At 41.7% G+C, this 19,792-nt stretch overlaps 1 protein-coding gene across 5 annotated transcripts in view; it reads left to right on the top strand.

The window, feature by feature from the left end:
- The window catches only part of ROCK2 (Rho associated coiled-coil containing protein kinase 2), a 176,652-nt gene that overhangs the window by 122,623 nt on the left and 34,237 nt on the right, over positions 1-19,792 (top strand). For all 5 annotated transcript variants that reach the window (XM_039529811.1, XM_039529814.1, XM_039529813.1 and 2 more), the window contains exons 12-25: positions 2,117-2,205; positions 2,751-2,799; positions 3,721-3,856; positions 3,995-4,086; positions 4,371-4,617; positions 4,872-4,978; positions 6,069-6,228; positions 11,210-11,370; positions 12,053-12,237; positions 13,580-13,649; positions 14,550-14,653; positions 14,763-14,949; positions 19,265-19,358; positions 19,471-19,565. In XM_039529811.1, coding sequence (XP_039385745.1) covers positions 2,117-2,205; positions 2,751-2,799; positions 3,721-3,856; positions 3,995-4,086; positions 4,371-4,617; positions 4,872-4,978; positions 6,069-6,228; positions 11,210-11,370; positions 12,053-12,237; positions 13,580-13,649; positions 14,550-14,653; positions 14,763-14,949; positions 19,265-19,358; positions 19,471-19,565 — 1,776 coding nt within the window. The remainder of the gene's footprint in view (positions 1-2,116; positions 2,206-2,750; positions 2,800-3,720; positions 3,857-3,994; positions 4,087-4,370; positions 4,618-4,871; positions 4,979-6,068; positions 6,229-11,209; positions 11,371-12,052; positions 12,238-13,579; positions 13,650-14,549; positions 14,654-14,762; positions 14,950-19,264; positions 19,359-19,470; positions 19,566-19,792) is intronic.

Below are 19,792 nucleotides of genomic sequence, written 5' to 3'. Positions count from 1 at the left end.
ATTAATTAAAAATTGTGAGGGTTTGCTAATTTTTAAACCTTTAAAAACAGCTGAGGAAAAAGCTCATGCAAACATGAAAATAAATACATCCTGTGCTTCTGTACTTCCTTTCCATCATACTGTGCAGCTTAGGAGTTTCTAGTGTTCTTTAAAAGGAAGCTATTGCCATTTAAAATTGCATGCAGTATCTGCTGAATTCTTCCAGTGGTTTTAGAGCCAAGCATATAATCATAGAATATCAGGGTTGGAAGTGACCTCAGGAGGTCATTTAGTCCAACCCCCTGCTCAAAGCAGGACCAACACTAGCTAAATCATCCCAGCTAGAGCTTTGTCAAGGCGGGCCTTAAAAACTTCTAAGGATGGAGATTCCACCACCTCCCTAGATAACCCATTCCAGTGTTTGACCACCCTCCTAGTGAAACAACGTTTCCTAATATCCAGCCTAGACCATCCCCACTGCAACTTGAGACCATTGCTCCTTGTTCTGTCTTCTGCCAACAATGAGAACAGCCTAGCTCCATCCTCTTTGGAACCTCCCTTCAGGCTGCTATCAAATCCCTCCTCACTCTTCTCTTCTGCAGACTAAACAAGCCCAATTCCCTCAGTTTCTCTTCATAAGTCACGTGCCCCAGCCCCCTGATCATTTTCGTTGCCCTCCGCTGGACTCTCTCCAATTTGTCCCCATCTTTTCTATAGTGGGGTCCCAGAACTGGATGCAATACTCCAGATGTGGCCTCACCAGTGCCGAATAGAGGGGAATAATCACTTCCCTCGTTCTGCTAGCAATGCTCCTACTAATGCTATTAGCCTTCTTGGCAACAAGGGCACACTGCTGACTCATCCAGCTTCTCATCCACTGTAATCCCTAGGTCCTTTTCTGCAGAACTGCTGGTTAGCCAATTGGTCCCCAGCCTGTAGCGGTGCATGGGATTCTTCCGCCCTAAGTGCAGGACTCTGCACTTGTCCTTGTTGAACCTCATCAAATTTCTTTTGGCCCAATCCTCCAATTTGTCTAAGTCACTCTGGACCCTATCCCTGCCCTCCAGTTTATCTATCTCTCCCCACAGCTTAGTGTCATCTGCAGACTTGCTAAGGCTGCAATCCATCCCATCATCCAGATCATTAATAAAGATGTTGAACAAAACTGGCCCCAGGACTGACCCTATGTGACATAGTAACTTCAATTGTACATTTCAATAGCAAATCTTTTATTTTCTATATTTCTGATTTGTAAAATACAAAGGACTGATAAAATGCTATATTTGTGTTGCCAACTCTTGTAATTTTTATCACGAATCTCACAATATTTCATGTTTTTCTTAATGCCCCAGCTCCTCGAGTCATATAATTGTTGCCATCTCAAATTTTGCTTTTTTTTAAAATGTTTTTGCCCCTCATGGTTGCAGAAAAAAGTTTGAAAACATGAACCCTATAGACTCAGAAGCCCAGAAGGCAATTAAAAACTCCCAAATGTATGATTTTTAACCCAGTCTCATGAATTTTTGTGTATTGACTTACGGTTTTAGAATGCTGGGAATTGGCAATATGGTGTTTTTCCAAAATGTAATGGGGACAAGTTAGGTTCTGTGCAAGTGTTAGACTAAGAAATTCTCACCTTCTTTCATGATGTGTTCTACCTGAGCATGGTTAGAGGCATTCTTAAAATGTCATCCATTTTGGTCATATGCCTGATAGATTTTTTTTATTTTATTTATTTATTTTGAGCGACTAATCCAAAGAATCTGCTCTCGAAGGTTGGGTTTAGAGAGAATAAAGGAGAGGGCCAGAAACAACATTCTATTCCTGTGGAGCTTTTGTGGCTCACCATATGCAGCACATAATACTGTGATGGCTAGATTTATTTTACTACTGTATGCAACAAGTTTTGTTTCTATGGATATCTTCATGAAGAATCTTCATGAGCATTAATATCTTGCAGAGATGTAACTTTAATTCCCAATAATCCAGTGGTGGTGACTGGCTGAGAAATAATTTTGAAAGATTAAATTGAAAGATTATATTGATTTTCATCGCTCATCTGTCTTGGCTATTTAACTGAACTACACGCATTTTTATGTGCTAGTATTTTATATGTGGACCATACTTTTTCTGACAGTTTGCACAGTTTCAGAAAAAACTGAGCAAGTTAGAAGAACAACTCAGTAATGAAATACAAGCCAAAGATGAACTAGAACAGAAGTGCAGGTAAGAGATAGCGGTTTATATTTGGCATATTTATGCCAAACCTTTTTTAATTTTCCATTTTAAAAACTTAAAATACAATTAAAAGTATACTTAAGGGACCCCAGCTCCTCTAAGGAGATCCCATTTTATACAGCCAATTTGTTAGCCCCATATGATTACCACTACCTTTAGAAGATAACAGTGGCCATGCTGGGTCAGACCAATGGTCCATCTAACCCAGTAGCCTGTCTTCCGACAGTGGTCAGTGACATATGCATGAGATGGAATGAGCAAAACAGGGCAATTACTGAGTGATCCATCCCATGTAGTCCAGTCCCAGCTTCTGGCAGTCGGAGGTTTAGGGATACCCAGAGCATGGAGTTGCATCCCTGACCACCATTTTGTTTCATCTTTAGAGAAGACCACCTCTACTGGACAAATTATTTTTTTTCTCAGTGCTTGTGTGGTTGCTTAAAGCAGGATTCACAAGACACATCCGCATTGTTCTGTTTTTCATTATAACCAATGTTTACCTTTTTTCTAATATTTGTTTTCATATTTTTCAGGTCTGTTAATGCTCGTTTAGAGAAGACCGTGAAAGAACTAGATGAAGAGGTAAATCAGTGTATTTTCTGTTGTACTTATAGCTTGTGTTCTTATATGTGTTAGGTGTGTTTACTTTTCTCAGGATACACCAACTTTTAAGTAATAATGGAACTGTGGCACAAGAACATGAGTTTATGTTCTCACAGTATACCTTAGCATAAATGTGCTGCCACTATTGCAATATCTTGGCAAGAGGAGGGTAGAGTGATTCTTACATTATTTAATTGATTCCAGAATCATGTTTACTATGTCCTGTGCCTTAGTTAATAATTTGTAGAGAAATAGCATTTAAATAAAATGTGTGTGAATTGAATTCCAGTTAAAGATGCAGGGTTGATAGTGTTGAAGGCTGAAATACTCCCTCCATAGAGCAGATAACAGGTAGTGGCAGTTCAAGCATCTCTCTACTGCCCCATCCTTGTGCCTCAACTCTTGTTCAGGAACCACCTCTGGAGGGGATGAATATAGCTTAGTTGTCATGCCCATTTAATCATTGGTTTTGCTGATGAGTCTGCCAGTTTTGCTGATGATGCTTGTTCATTGCATACTTGGTCACTGGAAACTAGACATAAGCCCCCACAGTCATTTAACTTAGACCATCAACAGAGCCTTCATATGATAACAGCTTTCAGGCACTGCCAGTCTGGAGTGGATTTGAACCGGCCTCACGTCCATTGCTGATCTCCTGACTATCCAGATTCCTTAGAAATAGAATTTTATGACTGTACAGTTATTTGCCAATTGTGTATTGTTCTGCAGTTATATACAAACACAGCTGTTAAGTATTACAGTGTGTGTATACAGCAAGCAGATGGAATACATTTTTGTGTATTTGTAAGTTAATTGGAATCCATGAGTTATCCTTTATATCTTTAAAGTAATACCATGGTTCTGTGTATTTTATTTGAACTTAACTATAATTATCTCCAGGTAACATCAAGGAAGAATGTAGAATCTGCATTAAGGCAATTAGAAAGAGAGAAGGCTCTTCTTCAGCACAAGAATGCAGAATACCAGCGGAAAGCAGAACATGAAGCAGATAAAAAACGCAATCTGGAAAATGATGGTATGTGGAACAGAACCTTAAACGTGGTACACGGGGATTTTAACATAAGATAACAGAACTGTTGTTTTGTTGGTAAGATCTGTTTAAAAATTGTGAATCAGTGTGTGATGGAGGTAACATATGATTATTTTATTATAGTTAACAGTTTGAAAGACCAGCTTGAAGATTTAAAAAGGAGAAATCAGAACTCTCAGATATCAAATGAGAAAATCAATCAGCTACAAAGACAGGCAAGTTATATTTCTCTGTGTGTGTGTGTGTGTGTGTGTGTGTGTTAATGTAAAGTCATTGTTATAATGGGCTATTGAAGTTCAGGCTTCCTACTTAGCAGAAGAAAATTGCAAGTAGTTACAGAAGTTGCTTTTTAATATGAAGTGTTGGTTTTCTAATGTAATGTTAGAAAACATTTCCATACTTTTCTTTTTCCTTCAGTCCATAAATTGTTGATTAATTTGTAATGGAGATGGTCATCTTGCATTTTAGTTGTTTAAAATCTGCATTCATTAATCAATAGCTGGATGAAGCCAATGCTTTACTACGCACGGAGTCTGATACTGCAGCCAGGTTAAGGAAGAACCAGACCGAAAGTACAAAGCAAATCCAGCAGTTGGAAGCTAATAATCGAGAATTACAAGATAAAAACTGCATGCTGGAGAATGCTAAACTCAAACTTGAGAAGGACTTCATCAATCTTCAGTCAGCCCTAGAATCTGAAAGAAGAGATCGAAGTCATGGGTCAGAGATTATCAGCGATCTACAAGGTATTACAGTAAATATGTCTACATTGATTCATGTTTCAGAAATACAAAAGAGTATAGTGTAATTATTTGATCTGGGAATTGTAACTAATTTTAATACATTGGCCAAGTCAATTGTATCTTTCCTTAATAAAATTTTATCAGTAGATGTAAAATGTTGCTAACACGTCTGAATCACCTGTTACATGTGAATGTATTTGTTCTAACTTTTGTAGCTAACTTTTTTTCTGACTGGTTGATATTTTGGACATTTTTAGGTCGAATATCTAGCCTAGAAGAAGAAGTAAAAAATGGAAAGAGTACATTAGCCAAAGCAGAAGTGGAGAAGAGACAATTACAAGAGAAGTTCACAGATTTGGAAAAGGTAACTACACATGTTAAAGTAGAATGTACACTTGGTTTGCAGTATAAAAGGTAGAATATAAAATGATAGTATTAATGGAAACTAAACTTGAGTCAGATTGAAGCTCCATGGTACTTACTTGAATTGGTAACTTTTTTTCCCTAAATTTTCTCTTTAAATAATTTTCAGCCTGTGTAGGAAATGCATAAATGTATTTTTAAGATAGAGGAATATCTTAGACTAGTGGTTTTCAGTCTTTTTTTCATTTGTGACCCCCTACAAATTTTTGAATGGAGGTGTGGACCCCTTCGGAAATCTTAGATGTAGTCTGTGGACCCCGATGTATTAGAGGAATTCATTCTTGGTGTGTTACACAGATTGCTTAGAAAGCTCCCTGTGCAACATATTAAAAGATTGCCCATAGCAGATTAGATGTTATAGGGATGCTCTATTGTGTAGGCTGTATTGTGCACAAGGTTGTTTTAGTCCCCATTAAAAATCAGAACTTGCTGAAGTGTAGAGCTTTTTTACTTGCTGCATTCTAGGATGCGATTTGCACTATGTTATTTGCTTTAACATTTGCCACATTTTCTCTATTTGTATGTTCTATGTTTTTCTCACTTAGATTATAAAGTCTGCTAGTCAGGAACCATGTTATTTTCTTTCTCTGTAAAGTACCATGTAAAGCTACAGTTCTGTACAAATTTATTTTTACTATATTAAACTTATTCATAGCATTTAATCAAATCTATGAAAACTTTTCTATTGATATTAAGTTTTATAAAACCTTGCTTTCACAAATTCTACATTTTGAACCATATTTAACTTGACATAGTACTCCCTTTTTAGGCCTCAATCCAGTAATTTTCTACACAGGAGTACCATTGCAGCCATGCAGTGCCTTTTTCTGCCCACACTAAATCAATTGCAGGACAGATGTCTTAATTTGTAAGCTCCTTGGAACATGGACTATGTCTTCTTCTGTCAGTGTATTGCCTTTTAGTCCATGCTCCATAGTACTACTATTCATAACTATTTTAGCCTTAGTTTGCAGTCAAGAATAATTGTTTTGTCAAGGAAGTCAATTTCCTTTTTCCTCTAACTTCAACAGGAGAAGAGCAACATGGAAATAGACATGACATATAAACTCAAGGTTATGCAGCAGAACCTAGAACAAGAAGAAGCTGAACATAAAGCCACAAAAGCACGATTAGCAGACAAAAATAAAATCTATGAATCTATTGAAGAAGCCAAGTCTGAAGCCATGAAAGGTATGCATACAATCTTAATTTTAAAACTATGTAACCTAGATAATATAAGTTTTATAATGCTAATTGTGAAGTTGAAATTTATAAGATTATACACTTCTGAATCACATTAGGAAGCTGATTCAGGAGTTTTGTATATACATTAAAAATTCTAGAGTTGTTCAGATCACGTAAAGTAATCACATTTGGCACAGTTTTTCCCCTACGTTGACCATCCCAAGAGTGGCCAAGGTTTGAATGTGGATGCTGTTTGAATGATCCTCTCCTGCATGTTAGGGTTAAGGTACATTGGTGGAACAATTTAAGGCAGGCCTGCACAACTCGTAAAGCGGCGAGGGCCACATTACTCCAAAGACAACAGCTGAGGGCCGAAACCCCCCGGCCCTGCGGAAACACCCCCACCCCCACCCCCCAGCACCTCCTGGCCCCGTGGAAACACCCCACCCCAGCGCCGCCCAGCCTTGCGGAAACAAACCCTCCTTCCCCAGCACCGCCCCACCAAAACAGCTGTGGGCCAAAAAGGAAGGTTGGAGGTGGGGAGGTGATACTTTATTTTAAATCAGCCAGGGGCTCCCAGCTGAAGAGGTGGCTGGGAGCCCTCAGGGGCAAATTAAAGGGCCCGGGGCTCCGGCGGCTAGGGGAACCTGGAGCTTTGCGGGGCTGGGGCAGGGATTTAAAGGGCCCAGAGCTCCTGCCGCTGAGGGGAGCCCAAGCACTTTAAATCCCAGCCTCAGCCTGGCTGCCGGAGCTGCGGCCAGGATTCAAAGGGCTCTGGGCTGCCCGTAGTGGCAGGAGCCCTGAGCCCTTTATATCCCAGCCGCGGCCAGGATTCAAAGGACTCTGGGCTGCCCACAGCCACGGGGAGCCCTGAGCCCTTTAAATCCCAGCCGCGGGCCGGGATTCAAAGGGCTCTGGGCTGCCCGCAGAGCGCCCTGTGCGCAGGATTTAGAATCCCCCCGCGGACCGCACAGTGAGCCTCCAAGGGCCACATGCGGCCTGCGGGCTGTATGTTGTGCAGGCCTGATTTAAGGATTCTTGCACTGCCCTATTGGTAGCTATTCTGGAGATAAATACAAGGATTTTAGTCCAGGCAGTCACTGCGTGTCATGTACATTAACCTCTTCGAATGGCTCTGTGTATTCCCACTTATGGGTATTTCACTGCCTGGTGGTGCCTAACGTTAGAACCTTCTCCAAGCAGTATTCATTGGAGCAGTTGTGCGCCCTCTCCTATACTTCCCCTCAATGTTTTTGAACATTCTGAGCACGAGGCCATATAAGGGAGTGCTGGGGGTCCTCTACCACCTCAGTTTCTTTCAACTGCTATGCTAAATGGAAATTAACTGCTCTGATCCATTCAGATCCAGGGTTTTTTCTCCATTGATAGTACATTTGATAGTTTTTGTGGTGGTGTTTTTAGTGTGTAGTGTAATTTAAGTATAGTAATAAGTGTAGATGCTTTTGTAGAGTTGGTAGGTTTGGTTCCGTGTTATGGCAGAACCAAAGAAAAATAAATGGGATTTAAAAGACATGCTTGATGCTCATGGGTCTTCCCAGTGTCGGGCAACCATATTAGGTGCCTGAAGTCCTTGGGGGAAGGTCATTCTCCTTCTGTGTGTTTCATTTGCTGGACGTTCATGCCCAGAGCGTTCAAAGAGGGGCAGAATAGATGCAAGTACTTCCTTTAAGTACCTTCTAGCTGCTAAACCCTCTGGTTCTTGGGTGGTCATCAGATGTGAAGCCTAAGAGACTAGGTTTGGTGCCTGTGGCTTTCTCCAGTAAGCAAGCTGCCTAAAAGTTCCAGGATGTCGGGCTCTTCATCAATTCTAACTCCAGATCCTTCTGTTAAAGTTGTCAAGGCTTTGAAGCATTGTTGGTGGGAAAATGGCTGTCTGCTTTCTAAGGATCCTAGACCCTTGGCTCTGGCTCCATCAGTTCCAAGAAAGAAGGTGAAGAAGATGGTCACTGTTAGCGGTGCCAGATCCTGTACATTAGACTTATTGGATCGGTCTGACTCTGATGTGGCCTCTGTGGTTCCAACTCTAAAATCCAGAGCAGTTCTGGGTTCAACTTTGAAGACCAGAGCTGCAGAGTTGAGTATTTATCTGGATATGGTACTTCCTAGGTCTGTGGGACAGGCTTCAAAGAGTCTGTGATCCGAAAAGGACTTCTACAGTGGTGACTGGGATGCACCTTCCCTTGTCTTAGCATTCCTTGGATCTGAGCGAGCCAGATTGATAGATTCTAGGACTGGAAGGGACCTCGAGAGATCATCGAGTCCAGTACCCTGCCCTCATGGCAGGACCAAATACTGTCTAGACCATCCCTGATAGACATTTATCTAACCTACTCTTAAATATCTCCAGAGATGGAGATTCCACAACCTCCCTAGGCAATTTATTCGAGTGTTTAACCACCCTGACAGTTAGGAACTTTTTCTTAATGTCCAACCTAAACCTCCCTTGCTGCAATTTAAGCCCATTGCTTCTTGTTCTATCCTTATACGCTAAGGTGAACAAGTTTTCTCCCTCCTCCTTATGACACCCTTTTAGATACCTGAAAGATGGCAGTGAGGAAGAGACATGCATCATCAGTTGTGCAGTCTGTATCTTCTTCACTTGAAAAAAGAGAAGAGCAGAAGAGAGTATTTCTCAGTATACATCTCTGCTTCCTCTCCTAAGTCTACAGGATCCCCTAGCAGATCTTTCTCACCTTTTATCTCTCTCCACTTTCCAGTTCCATTGTTCTCTCAGAAGTGTTCCTTAGTGATCCAAGATCAGGTCCTCATTTAGAGGAGGATAAAGGAAGAATTAAGAAACCTGAATCATTCCAGTTCATGCCTCTTCATGTGTGTTCCCTATCTCCTTTGCTCTTCCTCCTATGGGCAGTTCTTGTTTCCATTGCCCAATTGGGTTCCACTACAGAATTTTTTGAATCATCCTCCTTTTGGATGGAGAAGTGATTTTTCTTCTGATAAGGATGCAGTGGCTCAGCAGTCCTTTGATCTGGCAGCTCTGGCTGAACAAGAGGATGAAGAGATAGTGCCTGTTTTTGAACAAGAGCAAATGACTTTGATCTTGATTTGTCACCTGAGGTAGATGTGACTTTTGCTTCTTCCCCTTCTGAGAATGCTTTGCAGTTTCATGACCTGGTGCATTGCATGGAGTCCACACTGAACCTACCTTCTGTGGCTGTGGAGGAAACCTCCCATCCAGTATTCAACATACTTGGGACTACCTCCAGGAATAGGTTATCGCTGTCAATTCCGGATGGTCTTTTACAGCTTGCTAAGCTTGTTTGGTCTGCTCCTGCTTCCTGTCAGCCTGTTTCCAAAAAAGCTGGCAAATTGTATTGGATCCCTCATTAGGGGTTTTCTTCTTTTCATCGATCCTGTGCCCAGTTTGCTGGTTGTGGCTGCTACCAAAAACAGACTTAGGTCCTCTCCAGTCTAGCTGACAGGGAGGGGAAAAGATTGATACCTTTGGGGGAGAGGTGTTTTTTTCCGTCTTCCCTTGTTATTAAGGTGGTTCATTGCCATGTGATGATGGCCTATTATCAGTTCCATTTATGGGAGAAGATGATTCTGTATGTTCAGGATTTGCCAGATGATAAAAAGAAGGCTGGCAAATGCTATTTTGACTGAGGGACAAAATGTGGCAAAGCATGCTCTCAGGGTGGTGGTTGATGTTTTAGACTCTTCCGCCAGAGCATTGGCATCTGGCTTTTGTCCCTTTTGCATTCAAATTGATCATTTTTTTTCAAATTGATCGTTTTCCTCCTCCATGCTGCCTGGGTACCAGCAGGGGAATAACTGAGGGCACAGGCGCTGACTTTTCCTTTTCCCCGGGGGTGCTCCATCCTGTGGCCCTGCCTCCACTCTGTCCCTTCCCCCATGCCCTGCCTTCACTCTGCCTCTTCCTGCTGTTGCTCTGCCCTCTCCCCCAAGTCCCTGTCCTCACTCTGCCTCTTCCCATCCCCCAGTCGGCCCCCTCCCCAAGGGCCCCGTCCACTCTCCATCCTCCCCCAAGCCCCTCCCTGAGCTGCCAAACAGCTGTTTGATGGTGACACCTGCCTCCATCAGCTATTTGGCAGCAGCACTGCCCCCCCATCAGCTGATGAGCGGGGGGTGGCAAACAGCTGTGGCTGGTGAGTGCTGAGCACCCACTATTTTTTTTCAGCACCTATGACTGAGAGTTCAGGAGAGACAGGCTCCCTGATCTCAGTTCCAGTGTCCAGCCCCAACCTGGACCAGAGTAGCTGGGAAAAGCCATTCCAGGGAAGTCTGGCATCTCCTTTGTAGTCCTGAGCTGGAGCATGCTCAGTTGCTCTGTGGGGATGGAGCATATGCAGTCTGATTTATATTAGGAACTGTGAGATGCTCAAGCACACTCATTCAGGATGGACTCTTTTGGAGATTTTAGCTGCCAAAATTGAAGTCTCTACTGAGTATATATGAGCTGTGATTTTTCAAAGGCTTATTATGTGGCCAAATTTGGGTAGATTTTCACAGGAATGGTACGTAGAATAGGATGGCAAAAGTTCAAGTTGTTCAGCCAGCTGATGCACCAGCTGAACCACCTGGTATTATTGACTCACCATTGTGCTTACTGCTCATGTTAAAAATAGTCTAGTGAGTGTTTTTTTGAACAGCTCTAGTACCTCCATGCTTTTGAACTGTGATTTGAAATTGTCAGGGGCACTGCCTGTGTGGCCCAGACCTGAAGAAGAGCTCTATATAAGCGCAAAAGCGTATCTCTCTCACCAACAGAAGTTGGTCCTTTGTGTGTCTCATAATTTTATCATCAGTTTCAGTCATGCCATCTAGTACCTTTCATCCCACAGGAATCCAAAGTATGTTAAATTCTAGGCACCCAAGTTTAAAATTTTGGCCATAGCTAGGCACCTAAATAAGTGTCCTTATTTTCAGTAGGGCTGAGCACCTACAACTCTTACTGACTTCACATTTAAATTCTCTTATTTCACAGAAATGGAAAAGAAGCTGTTGGAGGAGAGAGCTTCAAAGCAAAAAGTAGAAAACGGCTTGTTAGAAATTGAAAAGCGGTGTTCTATGTTGGACTGTGATCTCAAACAGTCTCAACAGAAAATAAATGAGTTGCTTAAACAAAAGGATAAACTAAATGAAGATGTAAGTAGCAATTATATAAGTAGTCTGAATTGGAATCTTTTGGATATTGTAAAATTTGTTCCAGTTTTAAAAGTATTCATAGAATATCAAGGGTTGGAAGGGACCTCAGGAGGTCATCTAGTCCAATCCCCTGCTCAAAGCAGGACTAATCCTCTGACAGATTTTTGCCCCAGATCCCTAAATGGCCTCCTCAAGGATTGAACTCACAACCCTGGGTTTAGCAGGCCAATGCTCAAACCACTGAGCTATCTCCCCTCTCCCTGATTATGGGCAGTATCTGTAAATCTTAACAAATGAAAATAATAGTAAGTATATCTCCTCATTCACTTCTGTAGGTTGCAGGAAGGCTTCCTTACAGTGTAAAGTTTCATTTTCTGAAGTTTTTCAACATTGTGACAAACAGAAAAATTTGATATGTGGAATGTAAAATTCTCTAATATGAGGGTGAAAAACTTGCTTATTGTACTTAGAGATAATTTTAGCTATAGAATAATCTTTACATCCAAAAAAGACATGTTTGTGCTATACAGTAGTTCATAGTTAATACAATAAAAACAATAGAGAATCAGTGAAAGTGTAAATATTGTTCTTACTGTACATGTCTGTAAAATTCCTCTGATGTAACACCCCCCCCCCCCCAAAAAAAAAAAGAGAAAGAGAGAGACATTTATTTATTTTTCAGGTTAAAAACTTGACATTAAAAATAGAACAGGAAACACAAAAGCGCTGCCTCACGCAGAATGACCTGAAGATGCAAACACAACAAGTCAACACATTGAAAATGTCAGAGAAACAGCTAAAACAAGAGAATAACCATCTCCTGGAAATCAAACTGAGCTTGGAAAAGCAAAATAATGAACTCCGCAAGTAAGTAGAGCAGCATCACAGATTTATTTAATTCTTTAATTTTAAAAATTCAATTGCTTTTTTATCTATCTTATGCAAAATTTGAGAGCCATGTGTATATAAAATCCTGACTATACAAAATCAACCGTATCATAGACACTCCTGATTGTTGTTTGCTGTTGTTTATACTGTAGTAGTATCTAATGGTCCTGGCAGAGATTGGGGCCTTATTGTAATAGGCTCTGTACAAACACATACTAAGAGATGGTTGCTTCCCCAAAGACCTTACAAAAAAAAAAGAAAATCCTGACTACATGAGTTACACCTGTAGATTCAATAGAAAGCTACTCTGAAATGCTGTTTTCCAAAAAATAGATTGTGTGAAGGCATAAAGGAACATGTTAGGATTTGATATAAATTAAAAGCTGATTAGAATTAGCTTTCCCTGAGAGTCTACATTGGAATCAGACTAAAATGATAGCACACCTGTAAATTTGCAGCTAAAAATGAGACGATAGTCTTAGCACTTAGTAACTTCATCTTCAGTGTGACTTACAAACACTAATCAGTTACCACTAATTCAAAGAAATATTTTATTATACTAAAAAAAAATGGGAAAGGGAGTTTGTTTCATATGAGATTTGTTGTTCTCTGTAATTATCAATTCATGTTTTCTGGAGCAAGAATGGTCTTGTGGCCGAAAAGGCAAGACTAATATAGGTGTTAGAAAGATCTCATTTTTGTTCCATCTGTAAAATGACAGTTACGTGGAGGCTCTTTTGGTCTAATTCAGTACCATTGGTAAAGCACTCTTGAGGTCCTCTGATGGAAGAAGTGCAAAGTATTACTATTATCATTCATATTTGCTGACAAGTGATTGAATGAGTTGCTTTAATAATGGGTGTGTTTAAAAAAATCTACACTATGAAGAGCAATAAATTAAGGTTCAAAGTCTGTCTTGTGACTCAGACTGCCTGAGGTTCTGGAGCTCGGATTGTCACTTTATTGATGTCCTGCATGGAGATGAGAGAAAAGGCCAATGACTATTTGCTTTAATAATGTCTCTTGTTGGCTAGCCCATGTAACGGTATTGTCAGTTTAAACGGCTTTTCACTAACCTTTCCAGCTCGGAAGAGAGCATAGTATTCATAGCTGTCCAGGCAGAATAGGGGAACAAGAGAGACCTTGGGGGACTGAGGATCCCTCAGGATTTGGTATAGAAGACCATACTTTGATCAGGGGACGCTAAGATATAAGAGAGTTTTACAGATGTGTGTGCATGCACACAGCCTTCTGTGCTTATGTAGTTGTTTGGAATATCTTCACAAATTTTGCTTACGAGCACTGTTTTATGACTTTACAGAGAACGTCAGGATGCAGATGGACAAATGAAAGAGCTACAAGACCAGCTTGAAGCTGAACAATATTTCTCAGTATGTATTTTAGTTTTTGTTTTACCAATCCAGTCTTTAAGGAGCAGAAACAGTACCATCTAAGTTAGATGAACAGTTGCATCTCAGATAGTGACTAGCAAATACTTTTTAATGAACAGTTTGCAAACATTCATGTAGTCTGAAATTTGTTCACATAAACTACCCTGCAGATACTTGTGGAAAAGTAGGATCTGTCACAACAATGCATAAACAGAAAGAAAAGGATTCAATTTGTCATGCAATTAAATGACTTATTTGCCAGCTTAAAATACTAAAAATCTTTATAAAAAGATGTATTTCTGTGGGAGATCAACTTTGTATGTGAACAAATAAATAATTCTTGATTGTTAGTTATGTTTCCATCAAATGGACATGATAGCTTATGCAGAATTGTCTTAATAGTTATAGATTTGGAAGGAGTGCTTTTTCAAAACCTCTCTAAAACAAATTTCTAAACTATATTTAATGAGTTATGTTGCAATACAAAAAAAACACTTTGAAAAAGCATGTACGTATGTATGTGGGTTTATAAATTGTACATGCATACATACTTTTGAACTTCTAATCATAGTGTAAGGACAGCACACCACATTTATGGAGGAATGTATTGGTGGCTGTGGGGGATTTCAATGGTTTCGCTTTTTCCCACTAGCTGGGTTTCAGGAGGGTGACGATGATGGAGGCTCTTTGAGAGGGTGCATGCATTGAAGGTGAAAGAAACAGTTTTGGGAAGTATTGCTGCCTTAAGTCAGGTCTAGGAGAGACAAGACTGCAGTGCTTGGCCTCTTGCTGTATTAAAGGATTTTTGATTTAACATGGTCTTGTCTCATTCATTCAGATACCCCATAAGCTAGAATATGCAAGTCCTTTTTCTTTCCTTTTCTTTGTTTAAAATTCTAGACTTTGTACAAGACCCAAGTTCGTGAGCTTAAAGAGGAATGTGAAGAAAAGACCAAACTTTGTAAAGAAATGCAGCAAAAGATACAGGAGTTACAAGATGAGAGGTGAGGGTTTGCCACTTATTTGTATACATACAGAAAATCAGGATATTTACTTCAGTTGGAAAAGGTTTTCATTTAGTTTCTGAACTAATTATTTTTCAATAATTTGCAGAGACTCCTTGGCTGCACAACTTGAGATAACTTTGACAAAAGCTGATTCAGAGCAACTTGCTCGCTCCATTGCTGAAGAACAGTACTCTGATTTGGAAAAAGAGAAGATCATGAAAGAATTGGAGATTAAAGAGATGATGGCTAGGCATAAGCAAGAACTTACTGAGAAAGATGCTACCATAGGATCTGTGAGTAATCTGCATCATAATTCCTGTGGTATATTTTTGTGCATGCTAAAAGTTCTTTAATCATTATAACAAAGATACATATGGAGGCTTACAGAAATACGCAGCTTGAAAGATTTTTGGATTTTTATTAAAGTGGACTAGAGGAAAGCAGTATGAGATCATGAATTTCTTTTTTTAAAAGCCATTACATGGTTAATATTGTTTAGTTGAAATTTAGAAATCATTACAAATACTGAGAAACATTTTCCGTTTACATATTTTTCACATCTGGATGCAAAAATAGTTATTTCCATACTTTGGACCTATCGAAACAAAACTGAGAATGTATGTATATTCAGTTGTATATAAAAATCTGTGCATGATGGTACAGTTTATGTTGCTATAATCAAGATTGTCACATTTTCCATTCTAAATCATACTTTTTCAGATGTGTGTAGTTCAGCCATAAAAATTCGTAGTCGTTCTGAAACATGACGTCCTAGGAGATGGTTCCTTTGGCTAGGAGGGGTTTGTGGCTGGAGGGTTTCTGCAGTGGTTGGCTCCAGGGCTGCCCGAGCAGCTTGGGCAGCCTCTTGGCCAGCCACACTGGCCGCTGCTCGGGCACTCTCGGGTCACCATGTCCCCATCCCCTACAGCAACAGTAGTTTGGGTTTGGGAGGGGCTCAGGGCTGTGGCAGGGGGTTGGGATGCGGGGCGGTGCTTACCTTGGCAGGGCTCCGTGGAAGCGGCCAGCATGTCCCTGCAGCTCCTAGGCGGAGAGGTCAGAGGGCTCTGTGCGCTGCCCCTGCCTGCAGGCACTGCTCATGCAGTTATCATTGGAGCCGTGCAAGGAGCCTAGCAGCCCCACCAACCCTCCCGCCCAGCACCCGTGGCGCCCCTGGGCTGCTTCTCCTTCCCCCCCCGAGCACCTACAGCCCCCTGGCCCAAGTTTTTTTTAGGGGTATATAGTACAAGTCATGGACAGGTCACAGGCCGTTAATTTTTGTTTACTGTCTGTGACCTGTCCATGACTTTTACTAAAAATACCAGTGACTAAAATGTAGGCTAAAACCTAGGAAGAATTCAGATCTATTAGCTAGTTCCAGAGAAAAGATCCAGGCCTGCCAATTCTATATCTTCTGATCCTAATGTGCTAAACATATAGGTGTAGGTCACCCTCTCTGCCCTTCGGGCCCTCTAGAAAGCAAGAAGCAGCTGGAGCTGCCAGCACTCTCAATTAAGAACGGGCTTTCTTGCAGTGTCTCATTAATTCTTAGTCCCATCCCAAAATGTGGAGCTATGACCCACTTAATCTCTGTTAATCAGTAGGCATGTGGTCTGCATTTTCCATCATTAACTGGATGGAATAAACTTGATAACTACCTCTTTTCCTTCCTTGAAATGTTTCTTCAGTTTCAACCCCTGGGCTTCCACACATATCTTCTGGATCTTCACCTCCACTGTGTCCCTCACATGGGTCTCTCCTTTCCCCTCACCTGCCCTTCATATTTACACAAACCTTCTGTACTTCAGTTCCATCACCTCTCTCCAGCTCTCACAGATCATTATCTAAAATCTGCCTCCTCCTCCACATCTCTGAAATCTGAATTAACCCTGATTATTCATAACCATATGCTCTTCTGTCCCTACCAATCTTAGGCCTGGTCTACACTACGCGTTTAAACCGGTTTAAGGGCTCTTTAAATCGATTTCTGTACTCCTCCCTAACGAGAGGAGTAGCACTAGTATCGGAATTACCATATCGGATTAGGGTTAGTGTGGCCGCAGATCGACAGTATTGGCCTCCAGGTGGTATCCCACAGTGCACCACTGACCGCTCTAGACAGCAATCTGAACTCGGATGCAGTGGCCAGGTAGACAGGAAAAGCCCCGCGAACTTTTGAATATTTCCTGTTTGCCCAGCGTGGAGCTCCGATCAGCACGTGTGGCGATGCAGTTAAAAATCAAAATAAAAAAAGAGCTCCAGCATGGACCATGCGGATGTGATCGCAGTAAGGGCAGGCAAATGTGTTCTATCAGAGCTCCGTTACAGAAGACGAAATTCAAAATCATTTTTAAAAATTCTCCACACAGACGCCATAGCAGGGACTCAGCGCACTGCTGCGTGACAAGCGTAATGGAAAGCCAAAGAATCAAATGGACGCTCATGGAGGGAGGGAGCGGGGACTGGAGGACTCAAGCAATCTCACAGTTCCTGCAGTCTCCGAAAAGCATTTGCATTCCTGGCTGAGCTCCAAATGCTTCTAGGGTCAAACACAGTGTCCGCGGTGGTTCAGGGCATAGCTCGGCAATTTATGCCCCCCCCCCCCCCCCGAAGTGAAAGGGAAAAATCCTCTCTTGACTCTTTTACATGTCACCCTATCTTTACTGAATGCTGCAGATAGATGCGATGCTGCAGCAGTCGACACCAACATCCTCACTCCCCGCCCTGCCAGGGGTGGCTGATGGTGCAATATGGCTGATATCCATCGTCATCATCAGCCTTTTGGCACATGGGGCAGTGCAAAAGGACTGGTAACCATGCCGACTAGCATCCAGTGAGGTCGACCATGGGCGCCTGTGTAAAAAACTCCTGATTTTTTCTGGTAGATGGTGCAGTATGGCTGGTAACCGTCTTCATCATAGCAACAGGGGGCTGAGCTCCATCAGCCCCCGCCCTTCATGTGTAAAGAAAAGATTCAATTGTCCCTGGACTAGCAGTGGGATGCTGGGCTCCTCTCCCCCACACTGCTTAATGTCCTGTCTGGACTATCATAGCAGCTGGAGGCTGCCTTCCACTCATTTCTCACTAACAAGTCACTGTGTCTTATTCCTGCATTCTTTATTACTTCATCACACAAGTGGGGGGACACTGCTACGGTAGCCCAGGAAGGCTGGGGGAGAACGGAATCAACAGGTGGGGTTGTTGCAGGAGGACCCCCTGTGAATAGCATACAGCTCATAATTTCTGCGGGATCTGACACAGAGCAGCTGTGCTCTCTGGTTCTATGACACACTGGTTCTCTAGTACACTTGCCCCATATTGTAGGCAGGACTGATTCTATTTTTAGATACCAAAAAGGAGGGATTGACTCAGGGAGTCATTCCCAATTTTGGCTTTTGCGCCCCCGGCTGATCTCAGCCAGGGGCACTTATAACAGCAGCAGATGGTGCAGTGCAAAAGGACTGGTAACCATGATCATCTTATTGCCAATTTATGGCATGGTAGATGGTACAGTATGGCTGATAACCATCTCTGCTGTCATGCAAAAGCATGCTGCTGTGTAGCGCTGCTGAATCGCCTCTGTCAGCGGCATCTAGTACACATACGGTGACAGTCACAAAAGGCAAAACAGGCTCCATGATTGCCATGCTATGGCGTCTGCCAGGGCAATCCAGGGAAAAAAGGCGCGAAATGCTTGTCTGCCGTTGCTTTCCCAGAGGAAGGAGTGACTGACAACATTTACCCAGAACCACCCGCGACAATGATTTTTCCCCATCAGGCACTGGGATCTCAACCCGGAAATTCCAAGGGGTGGGGGAGGCTGCAGGAACTATGGGATAGCTACGGAATAGCTACCCACAGTGCAACGCTCCAGAAATCGACGCTAGCCTCGGACCGTGGACGCACACCACCGATTTAATGTGTTTAGTGTGGCCGCGCACACTCGATTTTATACAATCTGTTTTGCTAAACCGGTTTATGTAAATTTGGAATAATCCCGTAGTGTAGACGTACCCTTAAACTTAACCCTCTCCTTCAATTGTCTATGGAATGCCTGCTCTGTCTTGCAAGAAATACACGTCGGTATATGATTATCTTCAGCTCTGTGCTCGTGCTTCTCTGACTCGGCTTATATTCCTGCTCTCCCGTTCAGCAGACTCTTCTTTAGTTCCTTTTCATTCTAAATATTTGCTGCAGTGAGCTCCTTTCCCCCTCTTCAGTCCCAAGTTTCTCAACTCCATATAGCACTTAAACCTGCACATTCTCTCTTTAGAAGTCTCCCGCCTCCAGATGGCTGTAATTTTTCATGTATTCTGCCAAGTCCTGAGCTTGTTAGTGTCTTGATTTTGATGGCAGACTCTTCCTGTTCATATCTCCCAATCTTTACAACATTTTTCATTTAGCTCCTCTCTCTCTCCTCCATGCCCCCGGTCGCTCACATACCTTTGCTTGGTCACTCTCTCCTCTGTGCCTCCCATTTCTCTTCCTACGCCAAATCCTCTATTCTTTTACCATGGTCTCATTCTGATGTATTTTCCTTTTAAGTAATCAAATAAATCTGTTGCATTACTTTTTGTTGTGTGGTAACATATACTTAATTTTTTTTTTAAGCTGGAGGAAGCCAATAGGACACTAACTAGTGATGTGGCTAATCTTGCTAATGAGAAAGAGGAACTGAATAATAAACTGAAAGAAGTCCAAGAACGTGAGTGTTCGCTGCACAACTTGAATTTAATTTGAAAATGCTTCCGTTCTCAAAAAGTGTACCACTTAATTCTCTAATTAGCCATTACAGATTTCTTATTACCTTGTTGCAGAAATTGCAAGGCTAAAAGAGGAAGAAACAAATACAACAATTATTAAAACTCAGTTTGAGAAGCAGTTGTTGAATGAGAGAACACTGAAAACCCAGGTAAGTATAAAAGAATGAGCAGATGATCATGATAATTGGAATAATATACAGTTCATGCAGTGGATTTTTAAATGGAATGATTGCTTTCAGTTATAAACCAGCTGTATGCACTCATTGAAGCCTGGACGCAATTTTTATATCCTCAGAGCTTTTCCCTAAACCAGATTACTTTAGGGAAACTTGCACATCTTGGGTGCAGACCTGTAATGTAGATACATGGTGCTTGA

This window comes from Mauremys reevesii, linkage group 3 (genome assembly GCF_016161935.1).
Source record: "Mauremys reevesii isolate NIE-2019 linkage group 3, ASM1616193v1, whole genome shotgun sequence".
Taxonomy (NCBI): Eukaryota; Metazoa; Chordata; order Testudines; family Geoemydidae; genus Mauremys; species Mauremys reevesii.
The sequence above is the reverse complement of the archived record's forward strand: the minus strand, read 5'-3'. Positions and strand labels throughout refer to the sequence as shown.